Source organism: Chrysemys picta, chromosome 4 (genome assembly GCF_011386835.1).
Source record: "Chrysemys picta bellii isolate R12L10 chromosome 4, ASM1138683v2, whole genome shotgun sequence".
NCBI lineage: Eukaryota > Metazoa > Chordata > Testudines > Emydidae > Chrysemys > Chrysemys picta.
This window is the reverse complement of record NC_088794.1, coordinates 37,524,273-37,541,319: the sequence shown is the minus strand read 5'-3', so window position 1 is coordinate 37,541,319 and position 17,047 is coordinate 37,524,273. Positions and strand designations below refer to the sequence as shown.

At 44.8% G+C, this 17,047-nt stretch overlaps 1 protein-coding gene across 1 annotated transcript in view; it reads left to right on the top strand.

The window, feature by feature from the left end:
- Window positions 1–16,798, top strand: part of IGF2 (insulin like growth factor 2) — a 37,087-nt gene extending 20,289 nt beyond the window's left edge. The window contains exons 3-5 of the mRNA XM_005312382.5: window positions 9,777–9,943; window positions 10,573–15,545; window positions 15,846–16,798. Coding sequence (XP_005312439.2) covers window positions 9,777–9,943; window positions 10,573–10,812 — 407 coding nt within the window. The 3' untranslated portion in view covers window positions 10,813–15,545; window positions 15,846–16,798. The remainder of the gene's footprint in view (window positions 1–9,776; window positions 9,944–10,572; window positions 15,546–15,845) is intronic.
- The last annotated feature ends 249 nt before the right edge of the window (window positions 16,799–17,047 follow it).

The following is a 17,047-nucleotide window of genomic DNA, read 5'->3' as shown; positions in this document are numbered from 1 at the left end:
TGGGGCTGAGCTCTGGCAAGCCCCGGCACAAATTAAGCCCAGCATTTGCATGCAAACAGGGGAGGTGAACCTGTTGGATAATCTGGCCCCCCACACAGTGATGAGCTCCACCTGCATCTATCAGAGAAAGGTCTAAACATTAAAACGTGTTGACTTATTTCATGCATTGCTTCTCTTCCAGCACTGGGATTTTCATAGGAACCACCTGCTTTACATCAGTATGAAAGGAAATAATTTTTAAAAGTCAATGAAAACTAAAGCACTAGGCAGGCATCGCTGGGAGGCACAGCACTGTTGCATTTATGTGCCTCCATTAGCCCTGGTTGCTGTAGTGTCTGAGCACCTCTCAAACATCCTGGGCCTGATTCTCCATTACCCTGCACTGTGGTATTGCCATTTGCACCAGTGCATGGTAGATGCAAGATCCCATCAGATCAGAATGGCAACCACTTTACACCCACGTTAGACAGGGGTCGTTGCCAGTACAAGGGTGCAAAGCAATGGAGAGCTGGGTCAATGCATTTATCTGTTGAAGCAGGGAAGTACACTGGGGGAGGGTAGATGGTTACTATATGGGACTAAAAATTAAATTAACTTGGAAGAATCAGAATCCCCAACCTCAGGTGTTCATAAATAATGAGATTATCTTAAAAATAAGCATTGGGTTCTTTTTGATATGCCTTCTGGATTCGGAGCCTTTAGGACTCACATTTTCAAACTCTTCTGCACAAGAGCGAGAAACTTATGAATGACAAGAAAGGGGAGATTACTTAGACTGCAAGGTCTTTGGGGCAGGGTCCATCTCTTTGTTCTATATTTGCACAGTGCCTAGCACAATGGGTCTTGGTCCATGCCTGGGGGCTCCTAGCCACCATTGCATTACAAATAATAAATATTAATCATGACTCCCAAGAGCCGAGGCTCTAAAAGAAATACAAACTATCACAGAGCTTATCGGTGTTGAAACTAACTTAAATGGTGGTGCCTGGTTAGTTACCAGAGGAACAATTCTGCTGGGTTGTTAGTACAGAAGGATGACACACTGAGTCAGTCCTGGTGCTGGCGTTGCTTGACTGAGGGGAAAGGATCGATGAGAGAAATCATCTCTTTTTATATAAACCATAAAAAAGTTTTTTGCACTTTTAAAAATACTTTTTGCTTTGTCTGGTATGGTTTCTCTTGTCTACCTAGACAGTAAGCTCTGTGGGACAGGGATTGGCATTGTCTGTGTAGCATGCAATACTATGGGGTCCGGATGCTACTGTCACCCAACAGCGATAAACGGAAATGGAGAGGATGTACTTGCTGCTCCCCAGGGTCCCAATCCTGTAGCCCTTACTCTTGAAGAAAACTCTGTGAGAAAGCCCACTGATGTTTAAATGGAATTCACACATGAATGAGATCTGCAGGAATAGTCCAAAGGCAACAGTTCTTCTGGGTGTACTCCTAACTCCAGGCGTTAAAACCCCACACCCTTTAGATATTTTTTGGTTTAAGCCATTGGTTTTCAACTTGTGGTCTGCGGACTCCTGGAGATCCACAGACTACGTCTAAGATTTCCAAGGGGCCTGCACCTCCATTTGAAATTTTTTAGGGGTCTGCAAATGAAAAAAGGTTGAAAACCACTGGTTTAAGGTGATGGGGGATGGATGGGGTGGAGATGTTGTTTTTCTCTGTTCTGCATGGAAATGAGCTAAAGCCTTAATATTTAAATCTAGATCTTGTGCACCCCCAGGGGAGAAGGGTTGGGAGAATATTTTGATCTGGGATTCTGCTTCAGCTCCTCTCCATTTCTGTATTTAGCAAGAGAGGATGCAAAGGTGTTTTGCGGGGCAGAGAAAAAACAGTTTTGAGACATGTGAAAAAATGTACATCCTCCTTCAGCTGGTACCATATATGTGATTTTTTTCCCTTCATCAAATCATTTCAGGAGGAAATTTGGGGAGAGACACTCTGAAAACATTTTGCAATGAAAACTCTTATGACCCTCTCACAATGTAGTATAAACCTCTCCCCTTTGTAGCCAGGTCCTCCGCTGGTGTAGATCAGTGGAGCTTTTGCCAATTTATACCAGCTGAGGATCTGGCCCTAGAGGTTAAGTGATCTTGCAGGACTTCTGGACTGTTCTTGTATTTGAGCAAGACACTTGTGAAGATTTTCCTCTGAGGCTGATGAGAGGAGAGAGTGGCAGAAAACCAGCTCTCTAAAACGAGTTGGATGTCAAAACACCAAACCCTGTCTGAATGTTTTTGATATAGTTTCCAACTCGCTGCTATCCTGACCCTCCTACAGTCCAACACAGGGATGCAAAGGCAGCATTGAAGGCTATCCTTCTGACCAGGAAGCTTTTTGCACCAGTAAGAGTGACTGCACTATGAGCAGGATGATGGTGATTTAGGCCCAGAGGCATTAGAATGAGGGGTGAAGGGCCAAGAGTCTGACACCAGGATTAGGGCCTCAGCAGGAGCAAGGGACTCCTGCTATTAGCAAAAAAACAGAGCCAGGGAGAGGGGTGGGTAGAAAGGAAGACCTGGATCTGGAGTTGTTGGAATAGGGGCCAGTGGAGAAGGGGAGAATGGGGGGGGGGAGAGGGGTGTCTGACTTCTCTGTAAACAACAGCTCCTGTTTCCTCCTTTCCAACAGCTGATAAGAATTTAGCTCTTTCCAACAGCCACTTATGCTGACAGGGCACATTCTTTCTCTCTGCCATTCCTCACAATAACACTAGGAAAAAGAAGGGGGGGGGGGAGCTGCTGCTGGGTGGGAGCTGCTGCTGGGTGGGGGGAGGGGCAGGCGGGGGGACTGAGACAATGGCTGTGGCTGCCCAGCCATCTGACAAAGGCTCTCTTGTTGGTCTCTACATTCCTCTGACAGGGGAGAGGGGATTGTTTACACCCAAAGTCTCATTCCATTTGGCTTGGTGCTTGACTGATTGGAGAAACCGGGGAGAGGGCTCCGGAGAATCCTAAAATTTCTCCTGTGTGTGGCACGCAAACACCCAGCATGTACACACTGTTCCCTCCCCACACAGCCATGAACAAGTACATGCATTTCCCCCACTCTGTGCAAAGACATGCATGTGTGCATTTCCCCCCCACCCACATACAGCTATGCACATAGAATCATAGGACTGGAAGGGACCTCGAGAGATCATCTAGTCCAGTCCCCTGCACTCACGGCAGGACTAAGTATTATCTAGACCATGCCTGACAGGTGTCTGTCTGACACAGTCTCCCTTATGCATACTATCCATACATGCACTCAAATGTAAGTGCTAGCAGCAATTTTGATTGAGAAGCTGATAGAGGGGTGGAGGAGCCAGAGAAATTCAGGGATGACCAGTCTAGCAAACCTGTCCCCACTTTGTGGCTGGTGTCCTGGGGCTGTTTGAATTAAAGGAACAGGTCAGCCAGCACCTCTCCTCCTCCGTGAGCTCTAAAAACAAGCTCTGAACATTAGGTACTACTCTGGTCAGTCTGCTTTCTCCAGATACCAGCTCTCCAGCAATGGGCTCCCAGACCAGCAGCATGACCCAGTGACACTTGTTGCTATGTTGCACTCCTATGAAAAGCAGAAAGGTGGTCACCTGACATCTGCCCAGCCACGCCTGCCACACTCACTTTGATTTGGCAGATCTGAACGTAGGTGACATGAGCAGCACTGGATCGTCTTCCTCCAGCGCCTTACTATGTCACCTAGGATATGCATGTGCCTCCTGAAGTAGCACTTGTTTTACATCATACTAAGGGAGAGGGAAGAAGTGCTATCAAAAATCCTGTTTGCTACTTACATGCATGACAAAGCTGAGGCCTGCAGTTACTCTGCAGATATCTGCTCTGCGGTGTAAGTATTAGTGATAGTAGAATCTACATGACTGTAATAATATTACCTAACTCTCTTTTCATCAGTAGATCTCAAAGTGCTTTACAAAGGAGGGCAATATTAGCTGCATTTTACAGGTGGGGAAACCGAGGCACAGCACGGTGACGTGATTTGCCTGCGGTCACCCCGAAGCCCAGTAGCTAGGTGACTGAGCACAATCACTTTTTCTTGCTGCAAATCAAAGCAAAAATCTGTGCAGAAAATTAGGCACCTAAGTAGCACTGGCCTGATTTTTCCCACAGATGTTCCATAGCTCACACTGAAGTCACAGGGAGATGCAGGTGCCCATCACCTCTGAAAACATTGGCCAGAGACGATGCATAATACTTTGCTATGAATTGCACTTGTACTGCCCCAGCAGCGTTCACGTGAGCTAATGTTACTGCTAACTCTGCTCATTCTATAACATACTTCAAACCAATCCCCTTCCCAGAGGGGCTTCCCAACTCGGGTGTGGAGTGATCCAGGAAGGGTCCTGTTTTTAAATGATAATAAGTGCTAGGGATTCTGGGTAACCTGGTACATATCAGCAATACTGGGGGTCGATTTCAGAGGAGCATGCCCAGTAAGCATAGGGCTTTAACGTAATGATTGATTTATGGAGCAGGAAAGGAAGCAGGTCTCCTTGTGAAAATACAATTATTAGTTAAATAGAAAACACAAGGGGAAAGGCAAACATTTAACTCTTGCACTAATGTGGGAGTGAATGGCTGCTGATCCCTCTTCCATCACCTCTGCCAAAGAATAGATTCCCTAAGGTAGTGCATTTCAGTGTGGTAATACAGCAACCCAACCTCCTCACGTGTTTCAGTGACATTAAGGCAAGAGGCCACAGATGGGCCAAAAGCCAGAAAATTCACCCTTCAGTCCATGAATAAATCACATTAGGGAACTAACACTCACCCCAACCTAGTCCAGCAGTGTTATCACCCTTAACTAGACATTTCCTGGCTTCTGTTGCCTTTGGGTCATTATCTAGCAGTAGTTTCTGGTACTGAATATCCTTGTTTGTTGTTTTTAAAAGCACTAAATCTTTCATGAAAGGTTGTAGTGGCTTCTGGTGAGATTCAAATCCCCGGCCATCATACAATTATGTAATTGGAAATGTGTCCTATCATAGGAAAATAGTTGGCAGCAAAGTGAGCAAGGAAAACAGCAGGCAGACAGTTACACAGCAGATAACTTTGCAGATTCTCAGGGTTTTCAAGTGTTTTTGTTTGTTTTCTTTTTGGTGGGAAAGGAATGTTGAGGTTGGGAAAAAGGATTGAAGAATGGAAGGTGGAAACAGCAGAAGCAAAAACACGAGGCCATATTGGACTACTCACCTGCCAAACTAAGGGTGGGAATTTCAAGAGTGTTTGGTGCTGCGTTGACTTCAGTGGGAGCAGAGTTAGGCCAATGATGCGTATTTCTGAGAATCCCACACATAACTGTGTGCAGTAGATATTGGTTAACATTTTCAAAAGTGCTTAAGTCCCATTTTCAAAAGCAACTTAGGCTGGAATTTGCCAAGAGATTTAGGCACCAAGTTCTCATTGAAATCAGTAGGAGTTAGGTGCCCAAATACCTTTTTGAATCCCACCCTTAGGCTTCTAAGAGTCAGTGAAAGTTAATTCATTTAGGCTTCTAAGTCACTTAGGTGCTTTGGAAAATATATACAACTGATAACATTTCTTTCAAAGAGAGAAGTTAGCTAAGTCTTTAAAACATAATCCCTTCCCCCAAACCTATGCACTTCAGCACCTTAGGACAGAAATGCTGACACAGCCTTCCACTAGTGTGAATGTGAATGAAGTACTATCAAAAAGGATCACTTTGCTTTTTCTTGATTTTCACTTTACACTCCCTCTCCCCTTCCTGGAATCATAAATATGCTAAATATTCGAGCTGTTCCTAGCTTTTCAATTGCTTATAGGAACTGGTCCAGTGTCTGTAATAGAAAAGGGGACATTTGTCATGTTAGCTCTCCAGCAGCTGAGTATGATCAGTTATCCAGGTAAATGTGGATCCCTTCTTAGTATGAACTCAGGTAGGAACGAGTATTCCCTTCCTCTCTGCATAGGCCTGCATTTACCATAGACCAGGGGTGGCCAAACTTACTGATCCTCTGAGCCACGTACGATAATCGAGGGCTGGGTGTGCTTGCTGGGGCTCGGGGCTTCAGCCCTGCGGTGGGGTGGTGGGGCTAGGGTCTTCTGCCCTGTGGGGAAGGGGGTCTTGGGGCTTCAGCCCAACAGGAAGCACTTGTTGGGGCTTGGGGTTCCAACTCCACTCCTGCTGAAGCCCCCAGCCCCAGCAGGTATGCCCCGTGGGGCTGAACCCCTGCCTGAGAGACCCCCTCCCCCCTAGCCCCACCACAGAGCAGAAGCCCTGAGCTTCTCCCTGACCCCTGACAAGTCTGGTAGGCGGAGAATGGGGGGTGAGGGGGAAGCGAGGGCCTCCACAAGCCTCATTTTAACTGTAAAAGAGCCGCATGTGGCTCATGAGCCGTGGTTTGCCTACCCCGCCATAGACCTTGATGGGAGTTAAGCACACACAGAGAAAAGTACATCCACTGTATCTGTAAGTGAGGCATCTGCCTCTCTCCCTTCCAGCTGTCTTTACTGTTTACCAGCTGATTAGTGGGTATTACAAACTGGAATACATGCACAGACTCACCAATGGGACAGGTAGCTCATAAGGACACACCCATAGCAGTCATGGCGCTTTCCCTAGAGATAGCAAGGCACTAAAATACACCCTTTTATGTCCAGCGACTGGCAGCCAGTCACAGGGAACTGGCCACTACTGCTGACTTCTGGTGCCAGGGGACTGGCTCAACTAATCAGGGTAGGGCTGGGGTTGGAAATTAGAATTAAATGGGGGAGTCACAGTCCTAAGCATGGGGCTGGGGGAGAGGGCTCTGCCTTTAAATACAACAATACAAATGCAGGGAGTTCACATGCCACCAACATTTTAATGAGAGAAATAAACTCCCAACAATGCTTGTCTTTTTCCCTTCACTGAACTTTTCTAGGGAGAAAACCATCCTTCTAACCTTCACGGCTTGCTGATTAAAGGTCGTGTCTGAAATGTTTTCAGAAAAGAAAAAAAAATAGTTCTTTTTAAATGATTCCAGAAGCTGGGCTAGATGTTATGAGTCAGCAAAGTCCCCTATAGCAGCTCAGATTCACTCTAGTGCCTTACTTGTTCTAGTGACCTTAAAATGTGGCTGTGCGGCAAAGGCGGAAAATGGGGATGTCAGATAAAATAGGACAGAGGTTGTGTTTTTTGTTTTTGTTTTTGTTTTAAAAGCAATTAAACTAATGGTATGTCTCCAGGGGCTTCCTTTCATACTACATATTTACTGTACGTCATCAACATGAGAGTGCGTGTGTCTATGCAGAGTTGGTAGGTTATTCTTTAATGGGTCTGAAGAATGCTCTATGTAACTAAGACCCCAATCTGGCAAAGCACTTAACTTTAAGCTCATGAAGAGTCCCACTGAAATCCTGCACGTGCTTAAGTGCTTTGCTGAACTTGGATCTTTCTGCACACTTCTCTGTGCCCATGAAAATGAGAAGTGCAAGTAGCCTGCAGTGTTTATGTTCTGACTGGGGAAGTGGAGTGGAATTGGAATACTGTTTCTAGATCATCGGCTCTTAACATCTCTTATACCAGGATGTTGTCCCCTTTCCCACTGTGGCGGGGCGAAGAGTCACCAGCGTGGCGCCTCCTTCTGGTAGTCCTAGGATTTAGCTCTTCCAGTCCACAGCGCCCTCTGCAGGCTGGTGTCTCACCTGCCACTGGCCCCATTGTCCCTCCCGGACCCCAGTGCCCTTTACATCAGGTTCTGCCCCCTAGCAGCAACCCATAATCTGGGTCTCCCCACCCAGAGGATCCCCCAACCCCCTATCCCCACCTTGCCTCAGTGGCTACTACCAGTCATCATCTGGCCCCCGCTCCCTGGGGCAGACTGCAGTCTGTAAATCACTCATCATCGGTAAGGGGGTTGGACCAGCTCCCTCTGCCTATATCTGGGCTGCCCCTCTGCAGCTCCAGTACCCCTTTTGTGGGCCCTTAACTCAGCCTGGGGTCTTGCTAGGCTGGAGCTCCCCATCTCCCTCTGCCCTTCCCCAGCACTAGTCCACCTCAGGTACCCTGCTTAGCTCCCAGGCAGCCAGGTCCTTCTCCCTCAAGAAGCTAGAGAGAGTGTCTCTTTTTCCTTCTGGCCCACCGCCCTCTTATAAGGGCCAGCTGGGCTCTGATTGCATTGGCTACAACTGTGGCTGCTTTCCCAATCAGCCCAGCTTTTCCCCTGCCACAACCCTTTCCCAGGGCTGTTTTAAGCCCTTCAGGGCAGGAACGGGGTAAACACCCCGCTACACCCACCATCTAGCTAGAACACACTCCCACCATTCGCGTGTGCATGCACACACACTTAGCAATATGGGAAGGGCAAAGTGATACGACCCACTCCCCATCCCCAAGGATTGCAATCCCCAGGTTGAGAACCCCGGGCTAGTTTCAGAAGCTCAGAAAGAGACCCCTCCAGCTAACTCCACAACAGCCAAGTGCAAAAAAACTACAAACACTTTTGGTGGGGGGAAATGTGCAAAACAAAAGCCACAATTTAGTTCCAGGACATTTTGTGGTTGAGAAGTTTGATATTTCCCAAGCTGACCCATTTCACACTGAAGTGTGGGCAAATTTGAATGTCTGTTTTTTTGTTTGTTTAAGATATCAAACTATCTAGGCCTTTCCTCTAGTGTTTTTGATTTTAATTACACAGTGAAATGAAATCCCCTTGTTGCAGAGCATTTGAAAACATAACTGCTGGCTACAGCATCCTTTTGCAGAGAAATACAGAAGAAGAAAACTGTATTAAAAGACTCAGTTAAGAAGTTAAATAACTATTCTTAGATGGCTGCAACTGGTCAATCTGGTACTATTTCCCTCCATTGGTCCACTTCATCCCTGGAATGTCAGCATTCCAATAGAAGTCTGGCACCTCATTAGTAGGGGTCTACTTAAATCGCAGAGAAATCACACATTTTTCATGGGTAGGTACAGCATAAATAGCTAATTCTGCGGATGTATTACACAGTTACGAAATTTGCTATTTATGACGTGGACCAACCTGCAAAAAATGTTTGATTTCTCTGCAGCATTTCTCAAACTGGGGGCCTCAACCCAAAAGTGGGTCGTAAGCCTATGAGGGGGTTGTGGTATTGCCACCCTTACTTCTCCGCTGCTGCTGGCAGTGGCGCTACCTAAAGCTGGTTGGCAGGAGAGTGGCGGCTGCTGCCTGGTGGTGCTACTGCTGGCCATGGCGCTGCTTTCAGAGCTGGGTGCCCAGCCAGCAGCCGCTGCTCTCCAGTCTGCCTTCAGAGCTGGGCAGCCAGAGACCAGATTTCATGGTCTATGACGTGATTTTCACAGCCGCAAATTTGGTAGAACCCCTACTCATAAGGAATGCTACTACCTCGTTCTACTAGAGTACAATTGGCAGGACCAACACCAGAGGCTTTAATACTCATCTGTGTAATATTTAGGCCTTGTCTTCACTAAAAAAATTGCACCACTTTAACTATACCTCACAGATGCAGTTATATGGGTCTAAAGAGGCTTTATACCTATATTGCTGTTCCAATACGGGAAAGGGAACGAGCTTTACTACTATAAGGCACTTTCATACCAGTATAACTGTGTCCACACTAAGAGCTGTACGTATAACTACATCAGTAAAAAATGGCACTCCTAACTGAAATATTTACACTGGTACAAAAACTGTGTGTTGTTTATATTGCAGTAGTACCTAAAATGTGCTAGGTTCTGTGTGCCGACATAGGAAGAAGAGAAGACAATCTAATTCAAAACCATTGATACCTAAACTGCTAGGTCTGCCATTTCAGGTAGACCCGTGGGACGAAATAACAGAAGATTCAACCGTGGCATAGTGGAGGAGTGCTGTTTTCGGAGCTGCGACCTTGCTCTTTTGGAAACGTACTGCGCAAAGTCTGTTAAGTCTGAGCGGGACCTCTCGTCCTCTTCTCTTGTGGTCCTACCAGCACTAAGCAAGGTAAGTGAAGATTGTATCTAGAAATCAGCTGCTCTTTAAAAAAACAAATCCCATGGGAGAGGAAAGTTCTTATCTCTAAGATCTGCTGCTTCTGCAGTAACAACAGTACCTAGAGACCTTCATGGAACATAGAGCGAATATCTTGAATGGGGAAATAATGTAAAATAACCTGCCCAAAACAAACATATAATAAAGTGAGAGATCAGATGACTAGATGAAATAAATAAAGAGAGTAGGGTAAATAAAGATTAAAACTGAAAGGCAAGAGAGGAATCAAATGAGTTTAATAAGAACACAAAGGAACACCAGATCATCTAGAAAATGTGTGCTGGCCACTACAAAGTGAAAGTAGTTCAGTCACAAAAAGTGGTAATGGCTACTAGAGCAATAGGAAAGCATTGTAAGCTAGTGGAGAAAGAGGGAGACTGGTCATACGACTCCAGAGTTCTATTGCTGGCTTGCGTGACCTCTTTTGCTTTCAGAACCTCAGGTTGGGCAGGTCTGCCTAGCTGGGTTTCACTGTTGCAACAACAGCTCACAGTGTCATGGGGTTTTCAGCCAATGGTCTATTCAGAGTGACCCTCATTTTCTTTTTCCTTTACCACCCCACCCCCTTTCTCCTCTTTCAGGATAGCTTTCAAAAACCTTCACATGCCAAGTACTCCAAATATGATGTGTGGCAGAAAAAGAGCTCACAGCGCCTACAACGGGGAGTTCCCAGCATCTTCCGCGCTCGCAGGTACCGGTGGCAAGCCGAAGGGCTGCAAGCATCTGATGAAACCAAGGTGCATCGTCCCCTCATCGTCCTGCCCAGCCAGAAGCCTCTGGTAGTGCAAGTTTCCTCAGAAACATCAGGCAGCCGGAAATGAACTGTGAAATGGATTCTATTTTTTTTTTTAAATCTCCTGGGGGGACTTTTGAGGCCTAACTTCCCTAGCCCTTAGCCCTCTTGGCTGTGAAGCAAGAGGGATATTGCCTTTCCACCCAGAAGCAATAAAAAGGGGGCACTGTAACGCCAATTTAAAGAGAACCAAACAACTGACATAGTGAGAAGGGGATTACAGCATTGTCAGCAACAACATAATTTCTGTGGCATTGTCCTTTAAGCATTAAAGTGTTTTTTTTTTAAACTTCTGTTTTGTTTTGTTCCCCTATCTACCCAGTATTTTCAAGCCCATACTTAAAAGGGACCGTTTGGCACTTGAACTATTTTAATATTGGGCAGGGCATGACATCCCACATGCCAGCAGCAGAAGGCAAAAGAAAGAGCAAGAGCAAGAAAAAAAAGAATATGAAATTGAAAAACAGAAGAGTCCATTCCATGTCTTTCTTGACAATAAAGTGAAAAAAAATGGGGCAAAATTTATTTGGAGGGATTACATTTTTTCTCATTCCCACCCCACTTTTTTCTTTGGTATTTTTTCTTATTTTTGTAAAGAGCAATTTTTTTTTTGCACCTTTACTTAAAAAAAAAAAAAAAAAAGTAACTGAGAAGAAATTCCAAGAAGACCCATCTGAATTTATGTGTGTGTATGTGCTTAATTACAAGATTCCAAATCGACTTGCACCTTTTTAAAATCACGGATGAAGTGTGAGAAAGAGGTAAAGGAAAGGGGGAAAAATAAAAAAGAGGAAGTGAACTGATGTTCACTTTAAATAGAGGAGGCGTCTGCATTGCACATTTGCCACGGATTTAGTTGATTTATATATATAATATATATAACTTTTTTTGGCAAAAAGCACTATTTTTATGGGACAATTTTTGTGTAGTATCTGAAGAGGGATTGTAATGTTTAAAATGTGTTATGGTGCTAAAGTAAGTTGGAAGGGGGGAAAAAAACCCAGAAATAGCAGGGGGTGGGGTGGGAAGGGAAGGACAAGATATTCAATACTGAACTTGAAATTGTAGCTTTTCGTTTTAGGAAAAGTGTGATAAATGTGTTTCTTTTCTCTTCTGAAATATAGCTTGGTCATGACCATATGAGCTAGTTGGTTGTCACTCACATACACAGATGCACGCACATGCAGAAATACGTCTATACGCATTTGTTTAGATCAAAAGGGAATTTTTTGAAAAAAGATAAACTATTCTGATGTTGTTAAGATATCCGAGTTACAACTCTAGGCCCCTATTCTGCAAGAATTTAGGCCTGGGCTTAACTTCTCACCCTGAGTGTAGTTCCATCAACTTCAATGGGACTACTAATAGCGTGGAAAGTTAGGCGTAAGCTTTTGCAGGATTAGGGCCCTAGCATTCACATCAAGGTTTGTGTGTCATTCATGGAGTCCTTTTTGGTCTCCCTCTACCACCTTCTCTCTGACCTTAAGGCTCACTGAGGCCCCAGAGGCGTCTAATGGGACTATTCCCAAGTTTGAAGTTGGGCACAGTATCTTGCTGAATCAAGGCCTGCATGAGTTTCCTCAGAAGCAATAGCTCCATGACTAATCATCTCCTCATCCCGCTCCTTCCCTTGCCTCCTACCTTTTCAAATGGGTAGGCGCAGACTCTACTCCACTGTGATCCCCTTATACCATTCCAGGAAAGGTGGGCAGAATGGTCCCTCAGGGAATATCCCCAGCCTAAAGGGTAGAGCTGGCAAAATGATTCTGTACCATCCTTCCTAACAAGCCTGGTATAGGGAGGATGGCATAGAGAGGCTGCAGTCAGAGCTCGCTGCACTCTGGTTATTTTCACTTTAGGGGACCATGGAAAGTCTGAGTGTAACTTAGAGCACTAGGCTGCTCTGATTAACACGGGAGATGGGGCAAGCCCCTGAGACAGCCACATAATTCCAGAGGTGCAAAGGTGGCTTTTTTGCGCCTAGTGCAGAATCAAAGCTGATGCCTAGATGGGAGAGAAAAGCCAATTAGTTTGCCAAGGCTCAACACTGGGTGAGCAAACAGGTGTGTGAGGTGGGTCGAGGGCTCTAAAATAGGTTGGTTTAATATATATAAAATCTGTCTAGGAACCATAAAAAGGGGGAAATCAACTACATTCCCCTCAGATATACTCTCACTTGCTAATAAGATGGGGACACTCTGTTAACCAGTCCTGTACTTGCTTTGCCTTCTATAGCCAGACATTTAAAACTTTTTTTTTTTTAAAGAGACTACTTGAATTGTATTCTATTTTGTGGTTTGGGGAGCGAGTGGGAGGGGCTGAGAAGGGGGAGGATATTAATGTATAATCCTTTTGTTTATTAATATTACCTTGCAACGTTGAGCCACGAAGCCTTTGTTTTTTAAAAAAAATGGCACTGCAATATACAACAAAAAGTAAATCCTTTATTTATTTTATTATTAAATATATATGAAAGAAAACTAAAATTGGTCCAAATTTAAAAGGTGGTCTGGGAGTGGGTGGGGAAGGCACAGAGCAAGTGCAAAGAACTGATTTTTCTTATTGTGTCTCTTTAAAAACATAGTTTTTATTTTTAAAAAGAGGGGGAAATGGAAAAAGCTTTCCTGGATGCTTTGTACCAAAAATAAATATTTTTTTAAAGTGGAAAATACCTATTAAGCAAGTAAATATCCATCTGGAATATGAAGCATGCCTTTTTTCTTTTTACTTTTATTTATTTTTGTTATTGGGGAAGGGGTGGGGAGAAAGTTTTGCCAAGGGACAATATTCATAAAGGCACAGAGGAAAATTCTTTAAATATCCTCTCTTTTGGCTCAATCCTGCAAGATACTACATACACTCTGGCCCTGATGTAGCAAAGCACTTAAGTGTGCACCTAACTTTAAGCATATGAGGAATCCGATTGAAGTCAATTGAACTCACGCATATTGTTAAACATATGCTTATGTGATTTTCTCGATCCCGCTGATGGGTTTTGCTAGGATTCAGCGTGTCACAAGTTTTGGCCCTTTCTAAGGACCCAGTAATAGCTGGAGTTCTGGCTCACAAGAAAAGATAGGCCTAAGGCACAAAAGTTCAGACTAAGATTTGAACTTCCATGTGGTTTGGGGTCTTGAATATTGTGGGCCTCTCTGTAGTTTTGTGGATCGAGGTCACAGTTGCTGCTTTGCACCTTGTGTAGTCATTTGCACCAGTACAAAGTGGAGGTAAAATGCTACCACTCTCATTTGGTTGCAGTTTCCACCCATGCATAAAGTGTATGCAGATGACGATAAAAGCCAATGGTGCATCAGGTCCTTGGGTCCCAGTCCAGCAAGATACTGACACACATGCCTAAGTGAGTGTGTGCACAGTCCCTTTGACTTCAGTGGCAGTACTGTACTTGCATGCTTAACACTAAGCCATTTGCTTAGGAGCCTTGGTGAATCCAGCCCTCAGTCTCCAAGTGGAGAAAGGCTCATGAACTTCAAAACTGGAGCCAGCAGTTGAAGTACTAGAAAAGGCTTTTATTTGATTCTTTTTTTAAAAAAATATGCCGTAAGAGTGGATTTTCTGAGAGGTATTATTCCTCTTGTCCTTTATGAATATTCAACCAGGTTTTCATTAACATTCACCCACAAGTAAGGGAAAGTGGATATTTTTCAGCCATTTGGTTTAACTGTACCAAAAGACATTTCTAAAGGCTACAGCGACTGCTTACTTGGTTGCTGTTCCTTGTGTGAGTTGCCACAGGCTCAGTCCCTCCATGTTAGAGGGACTTTTTTAATGCTTCAGTGCTGAAACTCAGCAGCACTATAGAAATGGCTCAGCGCACAGACCTCCTCTCCTGCACTGTGTGGGCTGTTTACTCCATGGTAGCTCTAGGGAATAAGGGAAAGTTTTAACGCTTTCCTTGCTTCAGAAAGAGGGCTAAGGCATCTAGAGATGCTACAGAAAGAACCTAAAACTTCAACCAAACCTTTTCCTATCTGCGGTGCCTGGTTCCCACTGGGAGCATGAGCAGAAGTGCTGGAACTACCAAAAAAAAAACCCTTTGGTGATGTTTCCAGCTCTGTATTGAAGATGCGAGAGGTTTGGTTCAGGTTTTGAGTAAACATTCAAACTCAGCCTTTGAAGTCTGGCCCATCGCTAACTGCATGTAGCAGGTGGAGCTGTGATGTAACACAGGAACTAAAAGGGGGTCCTGCAGCCCTAATTTGATCAAAATCTTGGAGTTAAACAAAAGGATCGGTAGGTGTTTCTCCTTTTGGCTGGTTCACTTCACTTGGCCAGAAAGACTGAACAGGTTAAGCTCCATGTGGAACTGGGCAATGCCTGGTACCTTTAAGGAGTCAATGACTTACCCTTTTCTGACATCTTATGTTGCCGGGGGCTTCTGTTTAGGGCATTGGACCAATTGGGCTAAGCTATAGAAATATTTTCTCATCAGTAGTGTGGATGGGGTTGGAGTCAAGATCCTACAAGTGAGAACGAGAGGGATTTAAAATCCTATTTAGTATCTTAGCAGGTAGAAGTTCTCTTGTTAGTCCCACTATCTGATTCACCGTATCCCTGTACCTTGCAGAGCACTGAGGTCTGCTCCAGGTTACATTGGTGTAAACAAAGTCAATGGGTTTATACCAGTAGAACCGATCAGAATTTGTCCTTGTGCTTGTCTGTTAACTAACTACAACAGCTATAGATCAGGTAAGGGGCCACATTTGCTTGTATGGAAAGAACCAACCTAGTTAGATGACTCAGGCCTTGGCTACACTTACCGGCAAGTTCGACGGCTGGAAATCGAACTTCTGGGTTCGACTTATCGCGTCTAGTCTGGACGCGATAAGTCGAACCCGGAAGTGCTCGCCGTCGACTGCGGTACTCCAGCTCGCCGAGAGGAGTACCGCGGAGTCGACGGGGGAGCCTGCCTGCCGAGTGTGGACCAAGGTAAGTTTCAACTAATTCGAAATAAGGTACTTCGAACTTCAGCTACGTTATTCACGTAGCTGAAGTTGCGTACCTTAGTTCGAATTAGGGGGGGTAGTGTAGACCAAGCCTCAGAGACTTGAACACCCAATTCCCATTAATCGTTTGAAAACCTGTGACTAGAAGCTTAACCCAATTGATCTAAGTCTGTCCCACTGATGACGTGTCTCACACAGACTTTCCATGTGGAACTGTGCTAATTCAGACAGTGCTTCAGAGAGCAGAGGGCAGGGGAAGGACAATTTCACAGCTTTTTGTTTCAGTAGAGCATCTGAAACTGCCAGCGCAATATGGGTTTAGTGGAATTCCTCTGGTGCCACAGAAGTAACCACAAAAATCATTTCTCTCCTCCCATCCCATTGCCATTCTGGATGATGATTTTAGGTATTGCTTCTCTGTAGGTTTGCAGGGGGAAGCAGGGCCAGCTGTTTTCACATTAAACACCTTTGTTGGGGTTCATTTTCAGCATGATACACTGGGATTTTGGGGGTGCAACTCATTTATGGAAGTGGCACAACTAATTCTTTGGCTGCAGTGTTTAAAGCGTATAAGTTAGTGTCTCTGCATTTGGGGAAAATCACTTTTTCTTTGTATACATTATTTTATGGCTTGTTTGCTGGAAAACACCAGAGCTGTTCTTCCAACCTTCTGTGCATAGCAATAGCACTTTAGGGATGGAGCAGGGCCCCCAACTGGTTCCATTGTCTTAGTATCGCACAATAGCTTCATCCACTTCATCCTGCCTGATCTCAAAGGCTCAGTCTTTTGGTGATGGACCTAGCTGCCTCTGCACTAAATGAAGGGAAGAATTGTATTTGTTGTTTAAAAAACTGGTTTTGTCATTGTATGTATTACTGTCCGCTCATGTTTTATATGGTGGGGGGTGGGGGGGCGGCGGGAAGGGTATTAATGTATCTTGAATCATTTCACTTGTGTGCACTCAGCCTAATATGCAAGACTCAAACTGCCCGGATTCTGCACCTATTGTACTTTTCATTTGTATCAATAAAGCAATCAGTTATAATGTCCCTCTGGTGTCGGTTTCATTTTTAATGAAGAGGTACAAAATATCACTCCCAATTCTGCCATGACATTGGTGCAGAGAGACCTCTGCACTAGGTCTAGAGATGCCAGTGACTCCAGGAGTGCTCAGTGCAGGCACAGGGGTCAGCACGCAGTGGCGTCAGCATGGTACAGCCTGCCATTAGGTACGATACAACCAGCCAACACTTATTATGCTTACATAAAAGACGCTAGTGCATCAACTTAGTTCCAGG